Genomic DNA, 21,342 nt, shown 5'->3' on the forward strand with positions numbered 1-21,342 from the left:
GCTAGGGCAGATTGCAAAAGGCCTTTTAGATCACGCTGGAGATTCCTGTATGAGGCTGCTTTCCTGGAGGGTTCTTTGGAGGGGTGTACCCAGCTAGGAGGTGTCTACAAAGGACACAGTCCTGTGAATTTTGATGACCCTGAGAGACTGTAGGGAGATGGCTTTGAGATACTGCAGTGCTTTCACTATTAATTACTGTGGTTCATCCACTTTATTTGACTGGCTGTCAAATGACTCCGGAGTGTGTGTCCTCATGATGTGACTGTCTTGCCATTCCCTGAACAACACCAGTAAAATGCAGTGACGCTAACTACTGTGTCGACATTCCTTCTTCTGGATATAAAAGTTTATGGCTGGGAATGTCGTGGGGAAGCCTATGGTGAGGAGCAGGGCACAAGATAGCTTAGGGGTTAGCCTCAACAGGTGGGGTTAGCCTCAGCATGTTGGATTGTGTGGGGGTAAGGACTTGTGCTTGGCACCAATATCAGCCAACCACAAGGCCCCTCTGGCATCCTGTTGCTTCAGTCAGTCAAGCCACTTACAGGTTAAAACCCTCGCCCTTGCCTAAAAAGATCATTCACGATGCGCTACGCATTCCACATCTGCTTCTACCTCTAGTTGCAAAATCTCTTCTGGGTTGAATGCCACATTCTGTAAGCCCAGGCTTTCAATGAAACCCTCCCCCCCCCCCCACCACTGGGTGTGTCATAAAGCCACTGGGCTCTCTCAGTGCACGCTTATCACACAATGAGTACCATTTCATTAAAATGCAAGTTCTGCCATTGCTTTTTACATGACCGTAGAAAAAAACACCTGATTTTAAAGCCTAATTCCAAGCAAGTCTGCAATTTAACCCTATACCTCCACAGCCCTTGTGTAGCACCTCTTTTCTTTTAATATTACTTACCTTGATCCTGTCATTTGGAGATCTTCTCTGAAGTCCAGGTGACATCAACAAAAGGCTATGTCTAGCTTCAGAGCCCTCTCTACTCCAGAAGCACAGGGAGGAAGAGTCTGCAGGGCTATGGCAAACCCAACTAGAACTAAAATTAGTAGGGAAGCATTAAGGAGATTAGTCAGCCAGTGCATAGCTGGATCAACAAATCATGCTGCTGCTACAACAGCAGTCATTTTTTCCTGATTACTGATGTTAAAGGATCTGGATATCTGCAGCCATCCCATTAAACAGGGTGGTGGCAGGGTGTTGGGGGCCGATGGGGGGGGCAGGGAGGAAGGGGGCGACTCACTGGCCTCTCTCTGCACCTTCTTTTCTCTACCTTATCTATTTCCTTTTTCTCCTCTCTTCTCTTGAGTGTGGCATCCTTACAAAGTATCTGCACTGCGAATCGTTGCTCCTATTTATTTATACCTGCTCCGTTACATGTAACATTGATGACTGAGTATGGAGCGGGTCTTTCACTCAGACTACAGAAAAAGTCTGGACTATGTTTCACCTCAACATAATGTCTATGGGCTGTGACCTTAGGCCCTCAATATCATGTACATTGTAGATCGTTTATTTTTGTTCTTATTGAAAGCTTGTATATTGTTATATTGATGAAACAATAAAAATATTGCAAAAAAAAGTATGTATGCTTTATATTATACAAAAATGTAAGTGTGTGAGTGTGTGTATGTGTGTGAAAGGGTGCTTTTGAGAGGCTGAAGTTGGGTTTTAAGCTACAACTTCATCTCATATATTGCTAAATTAAGGTCTAGCAAAAGGTTGCCATATCTTATGTTTTAGGCCTTGGCACCTTAGCAACTGTCTAGTCGTCTGAGGGAGGGCTCAGAAGAAGAACTATGCTGCTAAATGTAATATACTAGGGGGTAACTGCAGAAGTGCAACTGTTTCTAGGTTCATGAGCCAACTGTCACAATCATATATGCTCCAACCTCTAAATTTATTGAATGTGTGCCCTCATTACATACTGGAGTTGATTTACCTGGAGAGTGCTAAATCTTGTGCAGCTGTGCATCTTAGCCAATCAGCTTCTAACTTTAGCTTGCTCAATTAAGCTTTGACAAAAAAAAAAAAAATGGATCCTGATTGACTACCATGCACCGCTGCACTAAATTTTGCACTCTCCAGTATTAGTAAATTAACTACACTGTCACATATAGCTTGGTCTACTGGCTCACCAGTTACCCACATGTTCTGAGCTGATATGTATTTAAAGAGGAACTAAATTCTTTTCTCCTCAATAGCCAAGGAAGCTGCCATCTTGGCCCCTGCTTAAAGTGCTGTTGCCATGGGGCTGCACTAGTGACTAGTTATCACACAAGCCATTTCATGGTTTGACAGTTCAGCTGAGAGCACAAGCAATTGTGACCGTTATTCACAGCATGTCTTGAATGTAACATTTTTGGGAAACAATAAAATCAATGGGTTTTGTTACGCTTTAATGGGTCAAATATAGGGTGATTTCTATAAATGGCAATGGAAATCTTTTGATTTTTAAAAAAACTGGAGAGGTATTTCAAAAATGTGATGAGGATGTAGAAATAAACTTTTAACACGCACACCTCTGGGTCCTGGTATTCCTGCAGGTCCTCTTTGCCCTGTAAAACAACAACAATATTTTCATATAAACAACTGATATGGGTACAGATGACAAAATAAGTGGAAAACACTAGTGCATAACTGCAGGAAATGCAACAGTCCCTGGAACTAGGAGGTGACTGGCCATAATTATAACCTTCCCCGCCAACACCCAATCCCCCGCCCACATTCACCAACTGTGTGCTCATATCACATATTGTATCATGTAAGCTGGCCTTTGGTTCGCACAGAATTTCGGTTGGTTTTAATATTCAGTTTTGAGTGACTTCCCAAACAAAAATTATACTATTAGAACTTCGTACATTCAAAAAAAGAAACTTTCATCCTGCTCCTTCGAATGTTCATGTTACTGCAGTTGAATATGTTGATTTGACCCCACTATTCATTTGAATAGTTGGAGGTGTGGACAACTTAATTGCCCACACCTCCAACTGCATAAACTCACTATCAAAGCATTTTAAAAATTAAAAATCTCAAAACGAAATTCTACTAGTGTATGGCCAGCTTAAAATTCAACATTATCTTTTCTTTACATCTCTTCCTTCTCTTATCTCCTGGTAGAGTCCCAAACAGCTTTCTTAAAGAGGAGCTCCAGTCTCCCCCCAAAAATTAAAAGTAAGCAGCTACAAATACTGTAGCTGGTGACTTTTAATATAAGGACACTTACCTGTCCAGGGATCCAGCGATGTCTGCACCCGAGCCAATTCTTCAATCAGCTTTGGGTACAAGTGTCGGGTAAGGTAAGGGAAAATAGCAGTGAAGCTTTACAGTCAGGTTCCTGCTGCACATGCGTGAATGCTGTGCTTTGTGAATGGTTCTGCAGTCTTCTGGGTCTAGTGTCTGTCCCAGAAAGCTGCAGGGGGAAGAAGGAGGGGCCGAACATCCTCATAGATCGCCAGGATAATCTGACCTGGAAGTGGGAGCAGGTACCCATTAAAATCAGGTACCTGCTCCCCCCTACCCCCCAAAAGGTGCCAAATGTGCCTGTAGAGAGGGGGAGGGTGCAAACAAGTGGTACTTCACCTTTTGGGTGAAGTTCCGCTTTAAGATGAACCAATTGTTTTTCCTTGCACAGTAAAGAAGTAGCTTCACTTAATTGCCCCCACCTCCAACTGCATATACTCACTTATTTATAACCAAGAGCAAAGTACTTGAAAAGCATTGTGCGAGCTCCAAGTCGTTCTGGTCAGAGCTAACACAAAGTTAAGACTGGTCCCTTCGGCAATACTGGCAATAGGCCTCTTGTTTGTGGATGAGTGAAAGAGTCACATACTCCTTCACAGTGGGCACAGTTCTGATTATTTTACAGTGCCTTGAAAAAGTATTCATACTCCTTGAAATTTTCCACATTTTGTTATGTTACAACCAAAAACGTAAATGTATTTTATTGGGATTTTATGTGATAGACCAAGTGGCACTCAATTGTGATGTTGAAAGAAAATGATAAATGGTTTTCAAATTTTTTTACAAATAAATATCTGAAAAGTGTGGCGTGCATTTCTGTTCAGCCTCCTTTACTCTGATAACCCAAAATAAAATCTAGTGGAACCAGTTGCCTTCATAAGTCACCTAATTAGCAAATAGATTCCACTTGTGTGTAATTCATTCTCAGTATAAATACAGCTGTTCTGTGAAGCATTCAGAAGTTTTTTAGAGAACCTTAGTGAACAAACAGCATCTTGAAGGCCAAAGAACACCCCAGACAGGTCAGGGATAAGTTGTGGAGAAGATTAAAGCAGGGTAGGTAATAAAACATATTTCAAGCTTTGAACACCTCACCGAGCACTGTTTAATCCATCATCTAAAAATGGAAAGAGTTTGGCACAACTGCAAACCTACCAAGACATGGTCATCCACCCAAACTGACAGGCTGGGCAAGGAGAGCATTATTCAGAGAAGCAGCCAAGAGGCATTGTAACTTTGGAGAACCTGCAGAGATCCACAGCTCAGGTGAGAGAATCTGTCCACAGGACAACTATTAGTTGTGCACTCCACAAATCTGGCCTTTATGGAAGAGTGGCAAGAAGAATGCCATAAGAAGTTTAGTTTGCAGTTTGAGAGAAGCCATGTGGGGGACACAGCAAACATGTGGAAGAAGGTGCTCTGGTCAAAAGAGATCAAAATTTAACATTTTGGCCTAAAAGCAAAACGCTATGTGTGGCGGAAAACTAACACTGCACATCACCCTGAACACACCATCCCCACTGTGAAACATAGTGGTGGCAGCATCATGTTGTGGGGATGCTTTTATTCAGCAGGGACAGGGAAGCTGGTCAGAGTTGGTAGGAAGATGGATGGAGCCAAATACAGGGCAATCATGGAAGAAAACCTGTTAAGGCCCGTACACACGATAAGAAAATCTGAAGGGAAATTTCATCCGATGACCGATCTGCCGATTTTCGGATTGTTAGTATGGTGCTTTCGACAGCCGACTCAGACTTTTCGGCCGACAAAATTCTGATGTGCAGGCTATATCATTTTTGTCGTTTGTCAAAACAACGCCTGATATTCGTCTCATTAGTACAGATTTCGACGGAAAAAAATCTTAAGAGCAAGACTAGGCATGCTCAGAGACGAAAGAACACATACAAAACAATCCAGCACATGACATCACTTCTGAAGTAGAATTCTGTCGGACGGGAAAATTTGTATGAAAATAACCTCTTCATATTCCACATCAGACTAGCATGCCACAAAAAACGGAAGACAGATTGTTTGATAATCTGATCGTGTGTACTGGGCTTAAGAGTCTGCAAAAGACCTGAGACTGGGGCGCAGGTTCACCTTTCAGCAGGAAAACAACTCTAAACATACAAATATCAAAGGATCCTGCAAGCTACTATGACAAATACTATTTAAATCAAGCCAGCTGCAAGCACTGATCACCATCTTATACTGAAGTGTATAGTGTCATAATAAAACAAACCTTAGTGCTGTGCTAAATAATATCATATAAAACAACCAAAAACTAATGAATAACAACTGCTAAAACCTCATTTGTGACAAATGTGTGCTATACTATAGATAACATGTGAATTATTAATACTAGTTATATAATCAGATGCTTCTTTAAAAACAAAGTCCACAACTATGCAACTTTTATGTAAATATATTGTGATGATCCTTCCGGCCACCGACATCCGTGTTGTATAGGGTGCTCACTCTTCCTTCTCCTCTCGTGTAGGTAAATGAAAACATCCATGTGCCACCACGATCAGAGCCCCCTCTCCCCCTTATAGTTGGGTTCTCACCTCAAAGGATGTGCCCTCGCACCTAAGCTCGGTCTACTACCGCCTTTTTGCCTCTCCTCTTTTCCAGTTAACCCCAATAGGTACTGCTTGTCACTCCACTCCTCCACAGCCCAGTTGCAATGCCACATACTAAGAAAGAATTCAATAGTGCTTATATCCTTAAAAGCATTTCTTTATTAAAAACAATAGTATGTCCTTGCCCCTCCCCTACTTGTATTTTCCTTTTGGGATATTAATGGATTTCATGGCTATGAAAGATGTTATAGCTGTATTAGAGTACTCCGCAATATGAAAAAAAGGTCATCATTTGTGAGCCCCAAAACAAATAGAATCTATAACAAAGGATTTCGTGTCATGTGACACCAAGGTAGTGGTGTATGTCATAAAATGTCCTTGCAACCTACTCTATATAGGCAGAACTAAGAGAACACTTAAAGAAAGAATTAAAGAACATGTACACAATATTAACATAGGGTTTGACAAACATTTTTTGTCGATACACTTTAGAGACAAACAAAGTAAAGATTGCAGGGGCCTACAATTTTGGGGTATTGAAGCCCCCAAAAAAAAAAAACACTGGAGAGGAGGCAATTTTGTATGGGAACTCGGTAAACGTGAGTTGTGCTGGATATATGAATTAGAATCTTTAGTGCCGGGAGGCTTGAACAAGGAGTTTCACTTGGGATGTTTTATAAGTAATCAATAAGAATAGGGGATTGGAAGTGGCAAAATGTGCTTTATCATAGTCATACTCATAGCAATGTCAAGAATATTTGGGACGTTAGGATTATGTATTTGGATGCTCTTCGCGCTGATGGCAGCCTTAGTGGACCCCAAAAAAGGAGAAGTTTAGGTCACACCTAATTAACTAGTAGGTTTCATAATATATTTATTGTTAACAATATGGCTATGATTTTACATTGCTGTCAGTTTGTTTCAAATTATGCACAAGATGTTGCTGTGAATTGGTGAATTTGATCACACAGAAAATGGCTGCTCTCAATGAGCTATAAGAAAATTGGGCATGACCCAGTATAAAAAGTTAGTCAGTCAAATAGAATATCCCCCTGATGAAGACCTGTGTCAATATGCATAGGGGAGGGGCAAGAACAGTGACGGCACCCAGCGGCTAGACAGAACCAGCCTCCAGGAGTGTAGACTGAAGGCTTGCAGGCACGAATGAAACTGCTGTTGGAGGATATTTTGTATGTTTAGACTGGTGCACTGGAAGCACCGGCAAAATGTGAGTACCCATACTATTGTTTTTAATAAAGATATGCTTTTAAGAGTATAAGCACTATTGAATTCTTTCTTTGTATGTGGCATTGCAACACGACTGTGGAGGAGTGGAGTGAGGAGACAAGCAGTACCTATTGGGGCAAACTGGATGCTCATCCCGGGTTCGGGGAGAGGCAAAAAGGCATTATAAGACCAAGCTTAGGTGCGAGGTCACATCATTTGAGGTGAGAACACAATTATAAGTGGGGGAGCTCTCATCGTGGTGGCACATGGATGTGTTCATTTAACTGCATGAAAGAAGGAAGAGTTAGCACCCTATACAACAGGGATGTCAGTGGCGGGAAGGATCATCACAATATATTTACATGAAATTTGCATAGATGTGGACTTTATGTTTTTAAAAAAGCATCTGATTGTATCACAAGCATTAATAATTTACATGTTATCCATAGTATAGAACACACTTGTCACAACTGAGGTTTTAGCAGTTGTTGTTATTCAATAATTTTTGATTGTTTTATGTGATATTATTTAGAGCAGCACTAAGGTTTGTTTTATTATGACCCTAAACATACAGCCAGAGCTACAATGGAATGGCTTAGATCAAAGCACATTCATATGTTAGAATGGCCCAGTCAAAGTCCAGACCAAAATCCAGTTAAGAATCTGTAGCAAGACTTGAAAATTGCTGTTCACAGACGCTCTCCATCCAATTTGACAGAGATTAAGCTATTTTGCGAAGAAGAATGGGCATAAATTTCACTCTAGAGGTGCAAAGCTGATAGAGACATGCCCAAAACACTTGCAGCTTTAATTGAAGAGAAAGGTGATTCTCCAAAGTATTGACTCAGGAGGGCTGAATAAAAATGCACGCCACACTTTTCACAATATTTGTAAAATGTTTTGAAAATAATTTATCATTTCACACTTCACAATTATGTGCCACTTTGTTTTGGTCTATCACATAAAATCACAATAAAATAAATTTAAGTTTTTGGTTGTAACATGACAAAATGTGGACAATTTCAAGGGGTATGAATACATTTTCAAGACATTGTATATCTTTATAGTCTGTGTATGAATTTTGAAGGAAGAAATGTTTTTTGTTACCTTGTGGCCCAGGAAGCCCCGATGCTCCTTTTTCTCCAGTATCTCCCTTTTCACCTAAAAAAAAAGAAAGTTAATAAAAAAAAAATCTGTCTTTTTCAGTAAGGCCTTGATCACATGGGCATACTTAGGTGTACATCTGTGCAAGGGGCTGTGTTTGCCTGCACGGGATGCACAGGTGTTCCATGCATCCTTCTACAGGCAGTCCCATTCATGTCTATTGGGACGCAGCAGCTGGACGGACAGCCACTGTGTTCCAATAGACATGAATGGGACTGCCTGCACGCAGATGCACAAAACACTTGTGCATCCCGTGCAGGCAAACACGGTCCTTGCAAGACATTATTTAAAACATACACTTTTCCTTAAATACTAGAAACTTTGGAGTTGATTTACTTAAGGCAAATAGGCTGTTCACAATGCAAGGGAAGTTGCACTTTGCAAAGATTTTTTTCCCCAGAGCTTAGTGAATATGGTTTCACTTCCTAACGAATACCCAGTCACGTGCAAGGAAACTTAAAAAAAAAAACACAGCATTTTTGCTTGCACATGATTGGATAATGGAAGTAAGAAGGGCTTCACCTCAATTCCTGAGCTCTGGGGAAAACTCCCCTGTAAAGTTCAACTTTCCTTGCAAAGTGAACAGTCTGTTTGTTTAATAAATCAACTCCTATCTATCTAGCTCTGAAAGATTGGAACTGTATAAGGGAAATATATACTGTATATTCGTATAGGTAAATTGTATAATTTTTTGGACCAGGCCATTCCTCTTGAAATGGATTGTACAACATGAAGTCCATGACACATTCTGAAGTGTCTACTGGGTGTAAGTACAGTAAGCTTTTAATACTTATGTTACCTTTCTCTCCTTTTTTTCCACGAGCTACAGGAGGGCCAGCAGGTCCTTTAGGATTAAAAAAAAGAAAATATGAGAATTTAGAGTATATGAGTAAATTAAAATATCCACATCCTTCTAGACAAATCAGATATAAATTACCCTTCTTTTATGAAAACGATGCATTAAACTTTGTCTTAAGTTTGAATGGAGTGGAGAGGGTTTAGGACCCTTGTCAGATTTTTTTTTGCTGTTTGTGCCCCTGTTAGGCCCAGTTCACACCTATTCACCTATGCAGGTTGCAGTTTGCATACACCAGGTTTTTCAATACACGTTTTTGATCCATTGAAGTCTACGAAACCAAAAACCAGTAAAAAGTCTCTTGCCCTTTCTTTAAAATGCACAGATGTGAATGTGACCCATAGGAAACCATGTTAAATGGACTGTAATGTGTTTCTACAAATCTGAAAACGCACTAAAAAATGCATAGGTGTAAACCAGAGATTTAGCTTCTCTATTTGTCCTATTTACCAGTTTTACTTTTTCTTTTGGATTGTGCCCAAGACAGTAATAGTGGGGAAATCTCAGAATGGGGACACTAGTTCTGGGGACCCTGGCGATATAGCCAGGGGTTTTCTTACTTTGGAGGGATTTCTTCTCATTTCCTCTTTTGGCTATTGGATACAGATGGCAAAAATAAAACTGACAGGTGTTATAACCCTATAAAAATGAAAAAAACATGTATAGTTCTACTTTAAACAAAACGACTTCAGCAAAAGCCCCTGTACAAAGACCTCATCTGGAATATGCAGTTTTGGGCACCAGGTCTCAAAAAGGATATTGGGGAACTGGAGAAAGTGCAGAGAAGGGCAACTAAACTGATAAGAGGCATGGAGGAGCTCAGCTATGAGGAAAGATTAGAGGAACTGAATTTATTCTTTCTTGAGAAGAGGAGATCAAGGGGGAATATGATCAACATGTATAAATACATAGGTAGCCCATACAGTGAACTTGGTGTTGAGTTGTTCACTTTAAGGTCATCACAGAGGGCAAGGGTCACTCTTTACTTCTAGAAAAAAAGATTTCATCTTCAAATACAGAAAGGTTTCTTTACAGTAAGAGCTATGAAAATGTGGAATAGACTCCCTCAAGAGCTGGTTTTGGCCAGCTCAGTAGATTGCTTTAAAAAAAATGTCTGGATTCTTTCCTAAATGTACACAATATAACTGGGTACTAACATTTATAATGGTAAAGTTGATCCAGGAAATATCCGATTGCCTTTTGGGAATCAGGAAGGGCCTTTTTTCTCTGCTGTAGCAAATTGGATCATGCTTTGCTGGGGTTTTTCGCCTTCCTCTGGATCAACTGTGGGTAAAGGATTGTGTATATGGGATGGTATTTTTTTTTTTTGCTCTCTTTTATTGGTTCAAGTAGATGGACGTGTGTCTTTTTTCAACCTGACTAATATGTAAAAGCAAGTTTGTTGCAGGATGAGTGATAAAGATGTTTTCCTGCCTTAATCCACTTCAACAGTTCCAACACAGGCACAGCATCTTCCACTGGGCACTTTGCATACTTAAAGAGCCCATGTTCATGTCATGGAAACAAGCCTGTACTATTGAAAACAAGGTTACCCACCTATGGAAAAATTGATTTCACAGCATAAACAGGTGGAGCTATACTTCCCTTCACTCCAGGGATGTGATTTCCAGGAGCTCCCTACCAACTGCTTACATCTTCGACCAGTCTTCTTCTGGGTTCTGCTCTTCAGCCTATTTTATTGGCCGGGCTAAGATGATGAGTTAATTTATCACGGCACATTCAAAATTGCACACTGGGCTGCCCGGCGCAGCTCATTGCACAGTTTAAACATACAGGTAAAAATACTTTATGCAGAAGGGACACAGCATGTCTCTTCTGTATTAAAAGCCTGCTTGTTCACAAACTTTTTAAAAATAAAATTCCATTAAAAATTTGCCCGAGCATCCATGCCTGCTTAAAAAAGTTAAAAATTCTATTTAGACTTTATGGTTTTGTTTAAATACCTCTCTCGCCTTTCACTCCTGGCAGTCCTGCAAGACCCTGTTTCCCAGGAGCTCCTGGACATCCTTGTAGAATTGTCAACTTATTCGAATCTCCAACGTCATGGATTTTCACCTCTGAAACAAGATTAAGAACAAAAAAGGCAAAGGTTAGAATAATTTGATTTCACATAAGTTAAGCCTGAAGCACACTACAAGATTTTTATCACTTGAGAATTTACTGGTCAAGTATTAATTTCTGTTGTACAAGCTGACCAAACCCAGTAATTCTAAGCAGTCATATCTACTTTAAGTGTGTTGGTCAAGCAAAGATCTTGTGAGAGCTCTAAACATTCAGTGGGTGGGGTGTTCACTTACAATCCTGCCATGTAAATAGCGGTATTATTCAGAACACCATGGGTTTATTTGCTGGTCTAAAAAAATAATGATTTTAAAAAGTACCCACTTTTAAACCAAGCCTTTGGGGATGGATACCTGGGAACCGCCATTGTTTACTTTCGAAGGGCCAACATACTGGGCTGGGCCTTTCTGCTCCCATCCTCATTTTTTACTGTTTTTCTGAAAGGACTCTAAATCTTTTATTTCTCAGTCTTTAACCACTTCAATACATGGCACTTTCACCCCCTTACTGCCAAGGCCAATTTTCAGCTTTCAGCAGTGTCACATTTTGAATGACAATTGCACGGTCATGAAACACTGTAACTAAACAACATTTTTATCATTTTTTCCCCACAAATAGAACTTTCCTTTGGTGGTATTTGACCACCACTGGGTTTTTTATTTTTTGGTAAACAAATTGTGAAAATTGTGAAAAAAATAGTTTTTCTTTGTTTACATTAAACATTTTTGTAAATAATATGTTTTCATCTGCACTGACAAGCACTGATGAGGCTGCACTGATGGGCACTGATATGGTGGCCCTGATGATGAGGCACTAATTTGCAGTACTGATGGACACTGATAGGTGGCACTGATATGCAGCACTGATGGGCAGTGATAGGTGGCACTGATGGGCACTGATGGGCACTGATAGGTGGCACTGATTGGTTGGCTCTTATTGGTGGCACTGATGGGCACTAATCGGTGGTATGATGGGCACTGATAGATGGGACTGGTAGGCAGCACTGATGAGGCACTGACAGGCATTAATAATAGGCACTGATTGGCATCCATAATAGGCACTGACTGGCATCTTTGATAAGTACTGATTGGCATCCCTGGTGGGTATGGGTTGGCATCTCTGGTGGGCACAGGATGGCATTCCTAGTGGGCATCCTTGATGGGTCTGCACTGATAATCAATGCGCTGATTATGAGCGCAGACCCCCCTGTCAGGAGAGCTGCCGATCGCCTCTCCTAGACTCCCGCATTGTCAGCGCGAACTGAGGAAAGCCGATAAACGGCACTTCCTGGTTACGATGTGACCAGCTGTGATTAGACACAGCTGATCACATGGTAAAGAGCCTATGTCATAGGCTCTTTACCGGGATCGGAGATGCGGTGTGTCAGAGCAACACACAGCTCCACTGATCGCCATTCTGCACGCGCAAGCGGCTTATCCTGCTGGATGTCATATGCCGCCCAGTCAGGATAACTTAACCACTTAAAGAGTATTCTGGTTTAATGATCAGCTGATATTTATCAATATTGCTGACTGTATTGTGCGAATAGCCACCAGAGGAAAAATCTACAAAATCCCAAGCACCCCTCTTATCCCTACCCTTACCTGTTAGCCCTATCTCCAACCTAATGCTAACTCCAGTCAACTCACTCCTCAATGCTAACACTTGAACCTCACACTAACGTTCAACTTTGTGTTTAAACTCCAAACCTCACTATAGCAAATAACCATAATTCTAAGTGTAGAATTGTAGAATAAAGTGTAGTCTTTAACCTCCCTGGCGGTATGATTCTTTCGTATTTTAGGTGCTGAAAGCGGTACCATTATTTGGCATGTAATTCTTAAGAATGAGCAGCCCAAACCAACTACTATTTACATATGATTTTTTTTTACTGTGCGTTCTTCTTTATAACATCTTGGGTATGATAAAGTTTGAAACACAAAATCATAAATTATAATATAATTAAAAACTATAAATAAGTTAAAGTATGTATGTATGTATACACACACATATATATATATATATATATATATATATATATATATATATATATATAAAAAAGGTACAGTAAAACTGCAGGAAAGGGCACTGAGGGGGCAAACTAATGTGATTTTTTTTTTTATTTTGAATTGTATCAGTGTGTTTGGTGTGTTTTACAATTGAATTTGCCGCCGGTGTCCACAGACAGAAGCCGGGGCACGGAGAGGATCGGGAGGAAGATCCGCGCCAGACACCGCCGAGATACATCGCTGGATCCTGGTGGTCAGAATCCAGCGATCTTCCTAGCGGTACCCCGAGTGTGGTTCGGGGTTACCGCTTTTGGCTCTGAAATTTAACCCCGAGCCACACTCTGGAATACCGCTAGGAAGGTTAAAGCTTAACTCCATGTTTGCTTTCACTTTTCATATAATTTGTTTGGCCAAGCTGGCCCAAATGAATTATTTCCTTTGATAATTGATGCAGATTCTGTCAGCACTGTATAAACAGTAGATAGCATCAGCCACATACAGTATACAGCACTGTGTTCTGGCAGAGGGACAGGGAATCTCCACCTGCTATCAGAACAAAATTGAGATGAGCAAGTTGCAGAAAGCCTTGCATTTTTATCAGTGAATACAAAGCTTCCTCTGATTCACCAAAGTGGAAATTGTGCTTTCATCCACCTGTCTCTCCTTTTCAGCCAATCATAGGAAGCCTTGAATTAATTGATAAAAAAAAATAGAAGGCTTTCTGTGAATGGCTGAGCAGTATTCAGCCTGACTTGGTTTTGTTCTGGCAGCAGACGGGAAGTCTCCATACCGCTGTGGGACACAGATCTGTATACTCTATGTAGCTATTCATACATCGCTGATATCAGCCACATTAGTTAGGAAAGGGAAAGTTAATTTGGGCCACCTTGGTCCAAAAAAACTATTTAAAATAAAAGTAAATTTGGAGTTATGCTTTAAGAGTATACACTGTACCTAGTCCTACTCCTAAACCCAACTAAAAACATGGTTCAAACCCCAATATTTAGCCTATTCTCTCTTTTCTAGCTACAAACTAACCCAACATCTAAACCCCAATCTAACTGCTAACCCCAAAACCTAACTGTCAAACACTGGATAAAAACGTGGCTTTAGAATACATAGTGGCCTAAATCAGTGTTTCTCAACTCCGGTCCTCAGGGCACACTAACAGGCCAGATTTTAAGTATTACCTTGGGGAGATGCAGACTAGAATACTGCAATCACTGAGCAGCAAATGATATCACACACACACACAAGGAGAGGACAAGGAAGGAGAGGACTCTAACGGGGGTGCGCTAGGATGACACCCCCCAATGTGTGGCACCCCCCCAGCCCCCCGTTGGTATGCCACTGCCACTTGAGCTTCGTTGCCCCCTCTCTGCCTTAGCTGGCACCCACCCAGGATTGGCCCTGGCTCTAGTTTTTTTCTTTACCTTTTCTTCAACTTTTTATGTGCAATTTTGAGGTAGATCACAACTTTTGTAGATCAACAGTCAAGATGTATTATAAAGTTTTACTCGGTGCATAGTGGAGATGCAAACCATCAGATTGCTGAAATTCCCAAATTCCCCATTTTAATTTTAGAACAATGATCCATGTCATGTCCTCAGTTGAAGTTTTTAATGAAGACATATGTAGCTGGTTGGTTGATAAAAGACTTATAATGTCTTCTACTGCACAGCAAAAGTGAAATTTAGATGTAGTGCGGTAGAGAGGACCATACATTTTCTAGATATCTTTGTGAAGAACAGTCCCTAAAATGCAGATCACCTTTACTTCTTGCTGTCTTTGATGGTGTGATAATTTCAAATGTTGTCTTACCGATACCACACTGTAATAAGCTACTTCTATTACATTTTTGTTTGTTTCTGATTCAAACCATCCTCTCAGTTTAGAAAAGCAGATAGTTCAAACAGGTTTTTAAAGAAATACTTATGAGCAAAACCTTTTTTATTTTATTTTGGATAGAATCCCACATTTTGGGTTGTCCCCAGCAAAGTAATAGAGGGGAAATCTTCCAATGGGGACACTAGTTCTGGTGACCTGGGGGTCCCCAAGGAATTCCCGTAATTTCCAGGGATTTCCTCTCACTTCCTGTTTGGCTATGGGACAAGAAGTGGAAGGAAATCTCCACAATAGGACACTGATGGCGAAAAAAAAAATTGACAGGGGTGATAACCCGCCCTTGCTCTAGCCAAAATGAAAAAAAAAGTTTTTCCTATAGTTCTGCTTCAAAGTTGAACTCAGGTTTGTAGAAGTTGCCCTTGCAGTGGTCCCTCTAGATAAAATGTGCATTTAACCCTTGCAGTTCAGAGGGAGTCCACAGCAAAGGAAACATTTTTTCGAGCCCAGACTTCAGCTTCCTAAATCAGGACTGTTCAGTGAATTTGAATCTTCACAATTAAATCTTCCACCAGAGAACCATGGCGGTGTGAAGTCTGAGCCATTATCTAAAATTAGTAGTGCCAAGAAAGACTGGTTTGCTGGGAAGATGTCACCACAGATATTAGGATCAAATAAAATCTCTAACACCACCATCTGTTAATGACTAGTTTGTAGTGGCCCTTTGATGACTGAGTTGTCAAGCCAGTTATTAGTGCTGGGCCTACAGTAAAGCTTTGCATCTGCAACATGCCGACTCCAACTTTGCCCGGCTCTAAACACACTTAGGTATTACTTTGCCTAATTTATTAGCCTGGTCAGGAATCACAATTCCCACTGGTTCCACATCTAGTCCATAGGAGATTATGCACCACATGCAAGGCTCATAGGAATAGGAGCTTAGACCTACCCAGTCCACTGCCGCTCATAGATCCTCTGTCACTAAACCACCAATCACTCCTTACCTTAACCAGCTACTAAACTGTTCCAACCAAGCATTTGCTGATTATCTTCACTGAACACATTAACAAGACATTGTTTGATTTTATACCTTATTACTGAACAATTTTAACAATGTACAAACAAAAGCAGTAGCTTGGGCCCATTGTGCATTTTCAAATGTTTTCCTGGTTTTATCCAGGTATTAGTGTAGTTTGTGTGCTTTACTGTGTTTGTTTGCTTTACTGTGTAAAGATAGGTTCACAAGATGTGACTGCAATTTGTAGTGTCATGGCTGATTGGTTCCCCCTGTTTGCTTCAGCTAGCCTTTCCCTTTCGCTAAAGGGACAAGACAATTCCCTGTTCTTTGTCACACAGGATCCCTTACCGTTGCCACCTTTCCATGGTGCATACCAAATAAGGGAGTGCTAATGTAATAAAAAACACCTACAAGCTCCATGGAGAGTTCTCTTTGTGTCTATGAATGCTCTGCCTGTTTGTGTCTGTGTCAGATCTAATAACTGTTTAACTCTCATCTGCTCCAGAACTAGATTGAGAAAAGAGGAAACTTCTTGAAATGTCGTTTCTTCATAGTAAGTGTCAGTTCTCATACTACAGACAGTGATCATGCGTTAACCTCTGCAGTGCCATGCCATGTGCGGCATTCTGCAGACTGTGCATACAGGGCAACGAAGGACACCATGAAATTACATGACCAATGCACATCTGGTGAAAACAGAAGGTGTAGCTTGGAATGAGTACAATGCTTTTATTAGTTAGTTGCAATCTAAAAATGATTGCATAGCTGAATCCAAGAAATCTGGTTATAACCTTACATAACTAGTCCCATCAGACAGGTGTCTTAGAAGGGGTGCTGCAGTGCTCATGATGCTGCTTCAGAATGAATTCTCAAACAGAGCCTCCATTCTCACATTTTCTCTGATGAAGGCTATGTTCACACTGATCCGACACGTACATACAACTTCCGAACCGACTTTGCCCTGCGACTTCATGTCCGACTTCCATGCGACTTCAATTAATGAGATCCAACTTTGATTCAACCATACCAGGCCCTTTGAGTCTGGTATAAATCTTGAGGGGAGATTCCCCTCGCCAAAATAAAAAATAAATAAATAATAAAATAAATAAAGGCATGAACCTCCCCAAGACCATACCAGACCCTTTGGTCTGGTATGGACTTTGAGGGGAAACTCCAAGCCAAAAAAAAAACAGAGCGTCCCCCCTCCTGCCCTCAACATGGAGGGGGGTTTTATTGATGGGGACAAGGGCCTCTTCCCAACTACCCTGGGTGGTGCTTGTGGGGGTCTGCGAGCAGGGAGCTTATCGGAATCTGGAAGCCACCTTTAACAAGAGGGCCCCCAGATTCCACCCCCCCATGTGAATGAGTTTGGGGTACATTGTACCCCTACCCATTCACCCCTAAAAAAAAGCAGTGTAGTGTAAATAAAAACAAGAGCCATTTTTTGACAAGTCCTTTAATAAAAGTGAAGAATGTCCCTCTTCGTAGCTCCAACGTGTGTTCTTCCTCCGGTCTTCTCCCTCCGGTGATGTGTTCCTCCTCCGGTCTTCTCCCTCCGGTGCGGTCTTCTCTTCCGCTGCTGTTATCTTTTCGCCGCTGCTATCTTTTCCGCCGATAACCCAATCCTCCTTCGACACCTATGTGTGATCTCCGATGTCTGCCAGTTCTTATATAGCCACGGGGCGTGGCCATCCATTGGTGTTGCCATAAGACTCTGCCCCTTGTGACGTCACGGTATCAAATGACAAGATTTTTGGCAGGATCCACTGGCATTTTTTTATTTATAAAATAAATGTAACAAAATTATTTCAATGGTATATAACACAGACCAAAAGAAAGAATATACCCTTTAATCCCATTTCGGTTTTCTCATCATCTTAATCACATTGGAAAGATTTCCTTTAATTTCCTGTCCTGTAAACACAGCAGAAAGAAAGAGAAAATTTTTCAAAATGAGGGGAAATGCCCTGTTCAATTGTCAGTTGAGCAAATGTCCCTAGTGAAAGATTCACCCTTTGTTCCTCTTAACAACTTAAATTTCAGTATTTTCCATCACTTTTTAGTTCCAGTGACATTAGTCATTAGGGCAATCATAGAGAGCAAGATTCCCCTAAGCAGGGACAAAGACATCAATACAAATTTTATCCTTCATGCAAAAAACAAAACAACAAAAGGTCTTGAAATACCCATTTGTTTCTGGCTCGTGCACCCATCTCATGATAAATGGTACACACAAAAGCCTAGTACACATGGGCCTAATGCCGGGTGGCACTGGCCGGTTCAATAGAAACCATCCAACATTTGGCCCGTGTGTACTGCAGCCGGACAAACGGAAGCTGATGGGGCATGACCGAAAAAGGTCTGCCGATCGGTTCCAAATCATCCCTTTCAGCCATTGACCGGATTGACAAAAGAGAACTGTGTGGGAGATCACTGTACTAACATCGAATGGTTAGTACAGTGGCTCCTTCAGAGCTGTCAGTTTTTTTTTTTTTTATTCAGCCCTGCTATTGTGTACTAGTAGTACATTGTATGGCCCTGCTAGTGTGCACTGGTAGCACATTGTATGGGTCCCTGCTAGTTAGTACTAGTAGTACATTGTATAGGCAGTCGGATACACACTGATAGGAAGAAACAATGAAATATCAGAGCGCTCAATAGGGCCATGGTAGTTCATTCAGAAACACAAGCTGACAGCCACAAAGGCTGTTGGGACTTGTAGTTTTCCCATTCATAGAACACTGCCCTGCTCGGCCGTGTTTTCTGTAGATTGTGACAGTGAGCGGGAGGAGAAAATCCAATCCTAGTCAAAATGGGGACCTGGTGGGGGGGGAGTTGTGCATTTGAACGTATTACATGTTATCAAGTTAATATTATAACATCTGAGCAATGTTATTTAGCAACAAGCTCAGGGCAGCTGCACTCTCTCAGTGCAGACACATTGATTTGTGATTGACAAATGGTATAAAGTGCGGTATGTAAAAAAAGAGTAGCGCACTTTATACCATTTGTATGTTACATGTTTCACCTTGAATATGGGTGTAACATGTTACAAAAGGTAAATTTATCGTTTAATTTGCTCCACCTTGAATATGGGTGTAATATGTTACAAAAGGTGAACTTATCCTTTAATCTGCTCCACCTTGAATATGGGTGTAACATGTTACAAAAGGTGAACTTATCCTTTAATTTGCTCCAGTGTGAACATTAAAGCTGGTGAAGACATTCTCTTCTTTACATAATTGTGAGCATTCGCACTAATCCTGCTTAATGTCCCGGCTAGTATAAAAGGCCTTTCGGCATGATGCCTACTCATGACGTCCGTGGGATGAAATGCATCGGGTTGGGCCAACGAGAGTCACATGATCACGCCAGCCAGGACCCGGAAGTTAGACACGCAACACAAGGAAGAAAGTAGGACGCATGTATTTTGATACCATACACTGCTCGTTTATTACATTGGCTTTGTGAGTAATGTTTTAACCTTTATATTAAATATACAAAAGGAAGAACAATTTGTTCAAAAAACGTGGGACTTTGAATGAGGTAAGTCAATTGCTGACTATCAGATTACTATAAGGATCACCAAAAGGTGATTGTTTATTAAAAATTCATAATTAAGACAATATAAAAAATACAGATAGACATACACAATTCAACCTAACATGGATTGTATAATTCATATAAATAATTAATTCCAGTAGTAATAATTGCATTATATGACATAACCAACATATAATTCATATAAATAATTCCAATAGTAATAAATATATTATATAGCATAACCAACATATAATTGATCTCCAAAGAGGTATGTCATAATTTCTTGTAGGCTCTACGCGTTTCGTGGTTCTACGTCCACTCATCAGGAGCTAATTAAAAGTATATATATAGATCTGTAAAAGTAAACTGATATTAGAATACTAATCTCAAAAATAAGGAATATAACAAGTCGCTCCTAATTTTAAGTGTAGAATTCAGCTACTTACTGTGCTGACCCAATAATTCTGGAAGTCCCCCCAAAAGCAGAAGCTGTCTCACCCGGGGCTGAGGCGGGTATTGACCCAAACGGCATACAGGGGGGGGAGGAGATGAGGGGAGTTGGCAGAATCATCCCACAGAGGAGGAGACATATAGGTACACCATCAGTATCCAAAAAATTAAGCACATTGTGACCAAATGATCCAAAAAGGGAAGGGGTGTTATTAAAATGATATGGGTATATAATTGATTATTAGGTAAAAAGGATATACTTTTAATTGAATAAGAGAGTGGTAATGCCAAATTAGGGATAATTTGTATATTATATGTATATAAGAAAATTATATGTAGAAAAATATATAGAGAAAAAGGAACCCAAGTGAATTCAAATAATAATTGGGTGATGTGAGAGAAAACCGAAATAAAGCCTCAGAAAAGGTGAAAAGGTGTTACAGAAGTGCCAATTACCCAAAGGATAGAATATAGCAGAGAGTATTGTTGGAGTATGAAATAAAGCAACTTACCAAAAGTGAAAATATGATAATGAAGAGGCTGCGCAAGTGACAAACAAAACACCGGACCAGCTAGCTGTGAGAGGCAGCGTGAAGTGCTGATGGCGTCCAAGCCCTTTAACTCCACAACCCTCTGAACCAGGGCAAGACCCGCCAACGCAATGTGGACGCTCTAATGTAGGGCGGGGAGAGATGATCTCATATCCGGCGCAGTCGGGGACGAGACACCCCGCCCCATCTAGGCGTCAGGGAAGATGGACTAGGTTGCCCCATCCACGCGATATAAGGAGAATCGAGGGTGGGGCAACTGACATGGCGCTGATGCAGCAGGTGCCCACGCCCCACCCTGACCCCGGATGAAGCAGAGACGGGCTAGGGGAGGGTGTGCCAATAGTGCATCGCAGCCCCGGGAGATTGGCAAGGCAAGGGGATGGGGGACTTCCTTAATAAATTTAAATAGATTTTAATTAAATACTACACCATGAGAGCCCTTTTGGTTTTCTCTTGAGCTGAAAAAATAGCATTTGAGTGCCTATATGGGTGCAGTGGCGGCTGGTGCTCAAAATTTTTTTTTGGGGGGGGGGGGGCACGCAAACAGAAAAAATCTAATAGGCATTGCTTAGCGGCAAAAAACACGGCAAAAAATTGCATGACTTTGAGGTCACAAAGGTGTGAAAGGGGCCTTCAGTAATCAAAGTATAGTGTGCCCCCATCAATGCAGAGTTACTACAGCGTGCCCCCATTCAATGCAGAGTTACTAAAGCGTGCCATCATTCAATGCAGAGTTACTACAGCGTGCCCCCATTCAATGAAGAGTTACCA

General features: G+C 41.0%; 1 protein-coding gene across 1 annotated transcript in view; it reads right to left on the reverse strand.

Moving 5' to 3' along the window:
• The window catches only part of LOC309560585 (ficolin-2-like), a gene marked incomplete at its 5' end in the record, with an annotated part of 135,957 nt that overhangs the window by 79,752 nt on the left and 34,863 nt on the right, over positions 1-21,342 (reverse strand). Inside the window, 3 exons of the mRNA XM_082264214.1 lie at positions 8,164-8,217; positions 9,020-9,064; positions 11,041-11,154. Coding sequence (XP_082120340.1) covers positions 8,164-8,217; positions 9,020-9,064; positions 11,041-11,154 — 213 coding nt within the window. The remainder of the gene's footprint in view (positions 1-8,163; positions 8,218-9,019; positions 9,065-11,040; positions 11,155-21,342) is intronic.

This window comes from Pelophylax lessonae, assembly GCF_965119305.1.
Source record: "Pelophylax lessonae genome assembly, chromosome: 7".
Taxonomy (NCBI): domain Eukaryota; kingdom Metazoa; phylum Chordata; class Amphibia; order Anura; family Ranidae; genus Pelophylax; species Pelophylax lessonae.